Below are 12,184 nucleotides of genomic sequence, written 5' to 3' on the forward strand. Positions count from 1 at the left end.
TATCCCCAACAATTCACCCTAAATTCTTCATTACATGTAGTCCACCCAATTTCATGTCTTTTTTTTTCCACATAAGCCATTGAGTCCAATTGCTGTGGCCCATATTTCCTCAAGTTTACAGCAAACACTATAACAGAGAAATGCTTTCAGTGGTCCCATAATCAAAGTGGAGTGAGTCTCCCTTCCCACAAAGTTATGTACTGCAAATAACTACTGTATGAAACTCAAGTCAGCAACACAAATATCAAATTTTAAAATTAAACTTTTTTTGCACAAAAGTCTAACATATATTAATTTCATAATTATATGCTAGTAAATTATGTCGAGAGACTTTTGAAAATCTTTACTTCTGTAAGTAAATCATTATGGTTTCATTTTTATATATAGTAAAAGCATAGCAATTCAAAACAGGCAAATCCAAGCCAAGTTATACTAATTCTGGATGCATTATTTGGTGTGTAAAAACATGTGCAGTGCCAATTTATAATGTAATATATTCAGACATCAGGACATAGTGAAACTGCAACATGTAATTTGGTCTATTGCAGAAAGATAGACTTTGATTTACAACATGTATAAATTATTTTTGATCACTTATAATCAGAAATATTTAGAATTGCTTCATTTTTAAATGCCACCACAGTCTGCTTTGTGATTCAGTTTAAAAATCTATATATTATGGAATCATGCAGGTAGCTATGTTATCTGACTGACAATTTTCTGGATGGCTTTCTTGATGTCTCTGTTTCTCAGGCTGTAAATGAATGGGTTCATCATGGGAACCACCATGGTATACATTATTGAAGCCACAATACTTTCCCTGGAAGAACTAGAAACTGTTGAACTAAGATACACTCCTATGCCTGTTCCATAAAATAGGCAAACAACTGACAGGTGAGATCCACAGGTAGAGAAAGCTTTATATTTCCCTATGAGTGATGGAATTCTAAAAATAGAGGAAGTAATTTTATAGTAGGAGTAAAATATTCCTGAACCTGGGAGGAAACCAACAATGATGCTTAAAAGAAACATGATAATGTCATCGATAGTAGTATCAGAACAAGCAAGTTTCACAAGCTCTGGTACATCACAAAAGAAATGAGGGATTTCTATGTTTTTGCAAAATGTTAGTTGTGAGACCATCCAGCAATGCAGCTGTGAACTCACAAGACTAATGAAAAGTGAAACTATGACCAAACATCTACACAGACGAGGGTTCAGAATGACTTGGTAGTGTAGAGGGTGACAAATGGCAACCCATCGGTCATAGGCCATCACTGCGAGTAGTAGGCTGTCCATACCCCCAAAAAGAAAGAAGAAAGACACTTGAGTTAGGCAGGCTGCAAAAGATATGGATTTACTATGGGTCTGCATGTTTATCAGCATTTTGGGGACTGTGCTGCTGCTAAAGCCCATGTCAGACAATGAAAGGTTGTAGAGAAAGAAGTACATAGGGCTGTGGAGATGGGAGTCAGAGCTGATGGCCAAGATGATGAGCACATTTCCAAGCACAGTGAGCAGGTATATGAGCAGGAAGAGTACAAATAAGATGGGCTGCAGTTCAGGGTCTTCTGAGAGTCCAAGGAGAAGGAATTCCAAGTTACTTGTTAAATTATATAGCTCCATGGGGCTAGAACATGATTTTAAAGAAAAAAAAAAGACATTTGAAATGAATTAAGCACTATAGATACAACTCACTACATACCTGCATTTTTGTAATCCAGCAATTCATAAGAAACCATTCGTACACGAGAACTTTTAAAGCTTAAAAATGACCTATTTACTCAGGAAAAGTTTCTGTGGCTATGAGTGTTGTTTTCTGTTTGGTACATACTTGAAACATTAAAGAAGGGAAATTTGTTATTTGAATAAAGATAAGAGGTACAGACCTTGTCTGTTACATGCAATAATCTAAATGTATCCCCATCAAAAAATAATGATAGAGAAAGATAGGAGAAATACTAAAAAAAAAAAAGGAGAAATTAAGGAAGGAAGGCAGGGAGGAAGGAAGGAAGGAAGGAAGGAAGGAAGGAAGGAAGGAAGGAAGGAAGGAAGGAAGGAAGGACTGGTAAGAAGGGAAAGGAGAGGAAGGGAATTGAAGAAAGAAGAGAAGGGAAGAGAGAAGACAGGAGAGGAGAGAAGAGGAGAGGAGAGGAGAGGAGAGGAGAGGAGAGGAGAGGAGAGGAGAGGAGAGGAGAGGAGAGGAGAGGAGAGGAGAGATAAAGGAGAAGAGGAGCCTTGAAGGCAGTAGCAGTACAGCAGTCAAGATATGTCCTTGGTAGATATCCCCTCTCAATTTTTCTTATATTTTTATTTCCTCTCCAATACATTTGCATTTCAGCCATTCACAAAGACACCATTATGAAAGCCAATGCTATAAAGATTGAATATGTGGACTACAAAACTGTGACCTACATAAACTATTTTCTAATAAAGCTTCTCTGTCTTGATTAATTTGATACTTTGATTCCAAAGTAGACAAAATGTAAATTTAGTTATATTTCTCAGTTGAGGCAAACTCTTACAACCATTTCTTCAATGGCCTCTGTGACAATAATATATTAATATATGTTATCATATTCAGAAACACTAGACAAAAGAAAATATTAATGAAAATATAAATATTTCTAATAATTACTGTATAAAAACTAAAAAAATAACCCCAAAAATTTACATGAAAAGAAGAACATGCCTTTTGCCTCTATTACCTTCAGAAAAAATTCATTCTAATAAAAGATATATGAAGGAGTTATGTATATTTTATCTTTTAAAAGTACATAGGATCTTTCTTGAATTTATATTTTGAGTGCACAAGCTAAAACCAGTTGTGGAGAGCTGGCTCTGCAGTTAAAATCTACTTCCTTGGGGCGGCGGCGGTAGCAGTGGCTGCTCCAGCTGAAGGGCCATCAGCAGTGGAACCAAGGCGACACAGGGTCCAGTTAGGCCCTGCGCCCACGACCACTGACCTTCGCTGACCAGCCGGGCGGCAAGCAACTGCGGTTCTGCGGAGCCTTTCGCTGCACGGAAGCCACTTCAGAACTCGGCTGCCCGCCAGTCAGGAGAGACTCACCGCCATCTTGATCCCGGGCTCCAGAGATCGGTCAGACTGAGGTACACAAACATAATCCTAGGCCCAACACCGCAGGGGTCTGAGCCAGACGGGCGTTGGCCTGCACCCAGGCCCTGGGCTGTTCGAGTGGCCATCGGGGCGCCAACCCAGCCAGGAGTTTTTTTTTTTTGCCCCGGCCGGTGCACGCGCCGCCATTTTGCCTACAGGAGCCAGAGTGCTCGGGAGGGCAGAGACTGCTAACAAGCGTAGCCTGAGGCTAACAAAACGGGGGTCTAGGCCCCAAAAGGCACAGGACTGACCCCAAGAACTGGGCGGCTTGGTGGGCCATCTGTGTGTCAACCAGCCCAGGAGGTTATTAGCACAACAGGCTCTCCCGGTGCTTTCGCGGAGCGCGGACGCGCACGCCCGCCATCCGGGTCACCTGGCGGACCCAAATAACAGACATAGCCCTAGGGGAACTTTGCTCGGACCTTGGCCTCCCAGGCGTTTGCCTGGACTCAGGGCCCAGGCGACAAGGCTAACCTAGTGTGCGCCAGCCCGGTTGGGGAAATCGGCTGCCCAGCGGAGTGAGCGGAGCACAGGGGAGGTCACAGCAACATTCACCTTCGGAGCTCCCTAGGGGTGCACACGGGTTCCACCTGGTCCACAGACACAATCTGGGGCAAGGCCTCAGGCAGAAGCCCCCAGCTCAAATCTCTCCGCTTCAGATCAGCCTGGGTGGCCGCCACATCTCCAGGTCCCTCAAGAGGCTAGTGGGGGCTTCCGGGCGGCCAGCTGGGAAAAGTCGGTGTGCTCCGATAAATCCTGCGGGCCCCAGCGGGAGCCTTCAGGTGCCTGCTTTGGGATCTGAACAGCCTGGAAAACAGCACCCTGTCTATAGGCAGTGCAGAGTGTAAGCTGTGCACCAGAGGCCAACGGGGAAGGGGCAGCTTGCACTGGTGAGTCCAGCACTGACAAGACCAAGTAACACCAGTGAGAGCTAGATGGCAAAAGGCAAACGCAGAAACGTCACTAACAGAAATCAAGGCAATATGGCAACATCTGAACCAAATTCTCCTCTACCAGCAAGTCCTGGATACCCCATCACACCAGTAAAACAAGATTTGGATTTAAAATCACTGGTCATGATGCTGGTACAGGAACACATGAAGGTCATTGAGGAGAAAATGGATCAAAAGTTAGAAGCCCTTGCAAGGGAAACACAAAAATCATTGAAAGAAATCCAGGAGAATACAAAAGCCAACAAGGAGGAAATGCAAAAAACACTTAAAGAAATACAGGAGAACTTTGCTCAACAGGCTGAGGTCATGAAAGACGAAACACAAAAATCTCTTAAAGAAATACAGGAGAACTTTGGTCAACAGGCTGAGCTCATGAAAGAGGAAACACAAAAATCTCTTAAAGAATTACAGGAAAACACAAACATGCAAGGGAAGGAGCTAAGCAAAACCATCCAGGATCTAAAATCAGAAGTAGAAACAACTAAGAAAACTCAAAGGGAGACAACTTTGGAGATAGAAAGCCTTGGGAAGAAATCAGGGGACAGAGATGCAAATATCAACAACAGAATACAAGAGATAGAAGAAAGAATCTCAGATGCTGAAGATTCCATAGAAACCATGGACTCAACAGTTAAAGAAAATGCAAAGTGCAAAAAGCTTGTAACCCAAAATATCCAGGAAATCCAGGACACAATGAGAAGACCAAACCTAAGGATTATAGGCATAGATGAGAGTGAAGATTTACAACTTAAAGGGCCAGCAAATATCTTCAATAAAATTATGGAAGAAAACTTCCCTAACCTAAAGAGAGAGATGCCCATGAATATACAAGAAGCCTACAGAACTCCAAACAGACTGGACCAGAACAGAAATACTTCCCGTCACATAATAATCAAAACACCAAATGTTCTAAACAAAGAAAGAATACTAAAGGCAGTAAGAGAAAAAGGCCAAGTAACATATAAAGGAAGACCTATCAGAATCACAGCAGACTTTTCACCTGAGACTATGAAGGCTAGAAGGTCCTGGGCAGATCTCATGCAGACTCTAAGAGAACACAAATGCCAACCAAAACTACTATATCCAGCAAAACTCTCAATCACCATAGATGGAGAAACTAAGATATTTCACGACAAAACCAAGTTCACCCAATATCTATCCACAAACCCAGCCCTAAAAAGGATAATAGGAGGACAACACCAATACAAGGAGGGAAACTCCACCCTGAAAAAAGCAAGATAGTAACCTTTCATCAAACCCAAATAAGTTAAGCAATCAAATTTAAAAAATAACGTCAAAAATGATAGGAAGTAACAATCACTATTCCTTAATATCTCTTAACATCAATGGACTCAATGCCCCAATAAAAAGACACAGACTAACTGACTGGATACGTAAACAGGACCCTACATTTTGCTGCTTACAGGAAACACACCTAAGGGTCAAAGACAAACACTACCTTAGAGTAAAAGGCTGGAAGACAATTTTACAAGCAAATGGTCTCAGGAAACAAGCTGGAGTAGCCATTTTAATATCAGATAAAATTGACTTTCAACCCAAAGTCATCAAAAGAGACTCTGAGGGACACTTCTTGCTGGTCAAAGGAAAAATACAACAAGAAGAACTCTCAATCCTGAACATCTATGCTCCAAATGCAAGGGCACCCTCTTTCATAAAAGAAACTTTATTAAAACTCAAAGCACACATTGCACCTAACACAATAATTGTTGGTGACTTCAACACTGCACTTTCCTCAATGGACCGATCAGGAAAACAGAAACTAAACAAGGACACAATGAAACTAATTGAAGCTTTGGACCAATTAGATTTAACTGATATATATAGAACATTCTATCCTAAAACAAAAGAATATACCTTTTTTTCAGCACCTCATGGTACCTTCTCCAAAATCGACCATATAATTGGTCACAAGACAGACCTCAACAAATATAAAAAGATAGAACTAATCCCATGCCTCCTATCTGATCACTATGGAATAAAAGTGGTCTTCAATAGCAACAGAAACAACAGAAAACCCACAAACACGTGGAGATTGAACAATACTCTACTCAATGACACCTTGGTCAAGGAAGAAATAAAGAAAGAAATTAAAGACTTTTTAGAACACAATGAAAATGAAAACACAACATACCCAAATCTATGGGACACAATGAAAGCAGTGCTAAGAGGAAAACTCATAGCCCTGAGTGCCTCCAAAAAGAAAATGGAGAGAGCATACATTACCAACTTAATGACACACCTGAAAGCCCTAGAACAAAAAGAAGCTATTTCACCCAGGAGGAGTAGAAGGCAGGAAATCATCAAACTCAGGGCCGAAATCAATCAAGTAGAAACAAAGAGAACCATACAAAAAATCAACAAAACTAGGAGCTGGTTCTTTGAGAAAATCAACAAGATAGATAAACCCTTAGCCAGACTGACCAAAGGGCACAGAGAAAGTATCCAAATTAACAAACTTAGAAATGAAAAGGGAGACATAACAACGGAAACTGAGGAAATCCAAAAAATCATCAGATCCTACTACAAGAGCCTGTACTCAACACAACTGGAGAATCTGGAGGAAATGGACAATTTCCTTGACAGATACCAAATACCAAAATTAAATCAGGACCAACTAGACCATCTAAACAGTCCCATAAAGCCTAAAGAAATAGAAGGAGTCATAGAAAGTCTTCCAACCAAAAAAAGCACAGGACCAGATGGTTTCAGTGCAGAATTCTACCAGACCTTCAAAGAAGAGTTAACACCAATACTCTTCAAACTATTCCACAAAATAGAAACAGAAGGAACACTACCCAATTCCTTCTACGAAGCCACAATTACGCTGATACCAAAGCCACACAAAGATCCAACAAAGAAAGAGAACTTCAGACCAATTTCCCTTATGAACATCGATGCAAAAATACTCAACAAAATTCTTGCCAACCGAATCCAAGAACACATCAAAACGATCATCCACCATGATCAAGTAGGCTTTATCCCGGGAATGCAGGGTTGGTTCAATATACGGAAATCCATCAATACAATCCACTACATAAACAAACTCAAAGAACAAAATCATATGGTCATTTCATTGGATGCTGAAAAAGCATTTGACAAAATTCAGCATCCTTTCATGCTTAAAGTCTTGGAGAGAACAGGAATTCAAGGCCCATACCTAAACATAGTAAAAGCAATATACAGCAAACCGGTAGCCAGCATCAAACTAAACGGAGAGAAACTTGAAGCAATCCCACTGAAATCAGGGACCAGACAAGGCTGCCCCCTTTCTCCTTATCTTTTCAATATTGTACTTGAGGTACTAGCTCGGGCAATTCGACAACATAAGGAGGTCAAAGGGATACAAATTGGAAAGGAGGAAGTCAAACTATCATTATTTGCAGACGACATGATCGTCTACCTAAGTGACCCAAAGAACTCCACTAGAGAGCTCCTACAGCTGATAAACAACTTCAGCAAAGTGGCAGGTTACAAAATCAACTCAAGCAAATCAGTGGCCTTCCTATACTCAATGGATAAGCAGGCTGAGAAAGAAATTAGGGAAATGACCCCCTTCACAATAGCCACAAACAGTATAAAGTATCTTGGGGTGACTCTTACCAAACATGCGAAAGATCTGTATGGCAAGAACTTCAAGACTCTGAAGAAGGAAATGGAAGAAGACCTCAAAAAATGGGAAAACCTCCCATGCTCATGGATCGGTAGAATCAATATAGTTAAAATGGCCATTTTGCCTAAAGCACTATACAGATTCAATGCAATACCCATCAAAATCCCAACTCAATTCTTCACAGAGTTAGAAAGAGCAATTATCAAATTCATCTGGAACAACAAAAAACCCAGGATAGCTAAAACTATTCTCAGCAACAAAAGAAAATCTGGGGGAATCAGTATCCCTGACCTCAAGCAATACTACAGAGCAATAGTGTTAAAAACTGCATGGTATTGGTACAGTGACAGGCAGGAGGATCAATGGAACAGGATTGAAGATCCAGAAATGAACCCACACACCTATGGCCACTTGATCCTCGACAAAGAGGCTGAAAACATCCAATGGAAAAAAGATAGCCTTTTCAATAAATGGTGCTGGTTCAACTGGAGGTCAGCATGCAGAAGAATGCGAATTGATCCATCCTTGTCTCCTTGTACTAAGCTCAAATCCAAATGGATCAAGGACCTCCACATAAAGCCAGACACTCTGAAGCTAATAGAAAAGAAACTGGGGAAGACCCTTGAGGACATCGGTACAGGGAGAAAGTTTCTGAACAGAACACCAATAGCGTATGCTCTAAGAGCAAGAATTGACAAATGGGACCTCATAAGGTTACAGAGTTTCTGTAAGGCAAAGGACACCGTCAAGAGGACAGATCGGCAACCAACAAATTGGGAAAAGATCTTCACCAATCCTACATCAGATAGAGGGCTAATATCCAATATATATAAAGAACTCAAGAAGTTAGACTCCAGAAAACCGAACAACCCTATTAAAAAATGGGGTACAGAGTTAAACAAAGAATTCTCACCTGAAGAACTTCGGATGGCGGAGAAGCATCTTAAAAAATGCTCCACTTCATTAGTCATTAGGGAAATGCAAATCAAAACAACCCTAAGATTTCATCTTACACCAGTCAGAATGGCTAAGATTAAAAATTCAGGAGACAGCAGGTGTTGGAGAGGGTGCGGAGAAAGAGGAACACTCCTCCACTGCTGGTGGGGTTGCAAATTGGTACAACCACTCTGGAAAGCAGTCTGGCGGTTCCTCCGAAAACTGGGCACCTCACTTCCAGAAGATCCTGCTATACCACTCCTGGGCATATACCCAGAGGATTCCCCACCATGTAATAAGGATACATGCTCTACTATGTTCATAGCAGCCCTATTTATAATTGCCAGATGCTGGAAAGAACCCAGGTATCCCTCAACAGAAGAGTGGATACAAAAAATGTGGTATATCTACACAATGGAGTACTATTCAGCCATTAGAAACAATGAATTCATGAAATTCTTAGGCAAATGGATGGAGCTAGAGAACATCATACTAAGTGAGGTAACCCAGACTCAAAAGGTGAATCATGGTATGCACTCACTAATAAGTGGTTATTAACCTAGAAAACTGGAATACCCAAAACATAATCCACACATCAAATGAGATACAAGAAGAAAGCAGGAGTGGTCCCTGGTTCTGGAAAGACTCAGTGAAACAGTATTTGGCAAAACCAGAACGGGGAACTGGGAAGGGGTGGGAGGGAGGACAGGGGAAGAGAAGGGGGCTTACGGGACTTTCGGGGAGTGGGGGGGGGCTAGAAAAGGGGAAATCATTTGAAATGTAAATAAATTATATCAAATAAAAAAAAGACAAAAAAAAAATAAATAAATAAAAAAAAAAAAAATCTACTTCCTTCTCTTAAAGAGGACCAAAGTTTTGTTCCCACACATCAGGTAGTTGACAACAGCCTATAATTCCTACGCCAGGGATGTCTATACCCTTTTTTGGCATATGTTTTGAGATATAATTAGAAATTTCAAAGTAAATTCAGAAATTTTTTGCTTTGCAATATGTGTGTGTGTGTGTGTGTGTGTGTGTGTGTGTGCGCATGAGCACATGTGCATGTGTGTGCACACATGTGCAAAATTTGAGTTGGCAAGAGGTCAACTTTTGTTACTGTCCATGTTATGTTTTAAGGAATATATTGATCCTGATCTTACTGATCCTAGATCTTACTTGGGTTACATTGGCTGGTAGTCAAAGCCTACTTACACAGCTTGAAGGTTATAGAAACACCCACCATATCCCTGTATAGATAGTAGTAATTAAACTCAGAGCCTCATTTTGTATAGCAAATATCTTACCCAGTGAGTCATCTCTTCACATTTCTATTTCTTTAGTATGGAACCACAAACTGTGATTTTATAGTTTCTCTAGGGTTGAAGTTTGTGCGTGTATGTTGAAGCAGGTGTGAAAAATAAATGCTGCAATAAACTGTGAAGGCAAATTAGTAAATATAGATATGTTACAGATTTGGTTTGTGTTATTCTATTTTAACACCGTGATCGCCTGCGCCTTCACCATGTGTTAGGGCCATTTGTATTGTAGCTGAGAGGACAAAGACACCTACAGCTCTACTACATGTTATATTAGTGACACGGAGTGGAAAATAAAATGGCTAGAACTTTTTTCAGGTATTAGTGAAAAGAAAAATTTAAGGTTCAGTTGGTAAAATAGATAGTTCTTAGATATATAGGGGAAGAAATTTGACCATTTGTATGACCATGTTAGAATGCAAGGCATGGTAAAAATTACAAATGAATAATAAACCATAAACCATATAAACATTCATAAAAATAATATTATAAATAAGTGAATAGGAAATATTTAGGAATACACACACACATACACACACATACAAAACAATCATTGATAAAAAAGTCATCTTTAATTTAAAGGAGAATTAGGAGGCCTTTTGTCAGGGTATGGAGGGAAGGAAAATAAGGGAGGAACTTTGGAATTAAATTAAAATCACAAAAATTTTAAAAAATCACAATAAGATTCATAAAATATACTTATCTCAAATTAACATGATGATAATACATATGTATTTTACAGAGAAATAATTTGATATATATAATGGTACATGCTCAATGAAATGTGTAATTTGATTTTTTGAAAGCTCTGGGTAAAAGTTTCTCTATTCACTCATTTTGTCTATTATTTTTCTACAATTTCTGGCTATATAGTAGCTTTACCTTCAAATTTCAGTATACTATACTGACTTGAAACTCTAAATATTCCTATCTCAGTTTTATAAATAAATAAATCATCACATGTTTAGCAAAATGCCCCTTTCACTGGTTCTTGATATTTGACTCATCATTTTCATCTATACTTTCATCACCAAGCTCATGATATTTTTAATCAATAGCAGAGACTTTAGAGAGATATCAATTTCATTTTCTGACTGAAAATATTCTTAATAAGGGAAAATCCAAATGGGTAAAAAACTGAACAGTATATGAGAGCTCCCATATTAACTAATAAATAAGCATAAGTTTAATAAAATAAACTTAATTGAACTATGAATTAAAACTCTGCTTATTGATGCACTTTTGACATTGATTATCCCACATCACATATCTTTACCTTTCTGGTGCCAACTATGAAAACACTGTTGTCTCTCATTTGTTTCTTGCATAGATTACCACTTACTAGGCTGTAAATTATTTCCATTCCAGAATGACCAAAAGTGATTGATACACTTTTGCACTCTTTCAGTGTGTGTGATGATGGCCCATGTTCTGTGTTCAGGACTGGTAGAAAGACAATAAATCATGACACTTCTCAAGCAGCTGATGAATTTGAGAGAAGAAAGCATGCATGTAAGTTATTCTGGACCAGATCTGGTAAAATCTTGAGCTGAAACACAGAGTATATATTTATGAGTTTGAGCCTCAATTCACAGAGCCAATAATTATCCATCCAGCTATTTAAGTCTCTAAGGCTCTATTAGCAGTCATAGAAGAGAAAGGAAAATGTGAATATGCTGGGCAAAGTATAACCCTTCCAATCTCAGGAAGAATCATAATTGTAGTCTTTTGACTTCCAGGCAGTAGAGATATTTGAAAACTAAAAGACATGCTTGCAATTAAATGAGGCAGTATGAAATTTGATATATGCAATTTAATCAAATGATTAATGTAATTTATAGAGAATCAAGTTTTCCATATGAAATATCTGATAAAATTTCTATTTTTTTTTCAGTTAATATCTGTGAGAACAAATTTGGCTTAAAACATGCAATAGTCATATACTTGAGTTTCTAATTTTATGCTATGAAGATGCATGGTTTTCTTTATTTTGCATATATTTTACATGACTTGCCAGGTTGTACTTTTATATTAAAATAAAATATTTCAGGCAGTGATTTATTTTTTCTTTCATTTTTGTGATTATAATATAATTATATCATTTCTCTGCTCTTAGGGAGCATTTTCTCTGCTCTCTGCAAACCTTCCTAATATGATTCATTGCTCTTTCATATTCATTGTTTATTTTTTATTAATGGTTGTTCCATGAATATTTGTTTATACATATATT

General features: G+C 38.9%; 1 protein-coding gene across 1 annotated transcript; it reads right to left on the minus strand.

Moving 5' to 3' along the window:
- Positions 1 to 696: 696 nt before the first annotated feature.
- On the minus strand, positions 697 to 1,638 carry LOC127690142 (olfactory receptor 18-like). Its single transcript, XM_052189691.1, has one exon. The coding sequence runs from the start codon at positions 1,624 to 1,626 to the stop codon at positions 697 to 699; it is 930 nt and encodes a 309-aa protein (XP_052045651.1). The 5' UTR covers positions 1,627 to 1,638.
- Positions 1,639 to 12,184: the final 10,546 nt, after the last annotated feature.

This window comes from Apodemus sylvaticus, chromosome 7 (assembly GCF_947179515.1).
Source record: "Apodemus sylvaticus chromosome 7, mApoSyl1.1, whole genome shotgun sequence".
NCBI classification, from domain to species: domain Eukaryota; kingdom Metazoa; phylum Chordata; class Mammalia; order Rodentia; family Muridae; genus Apodemus; species Apodemus sylvaticus.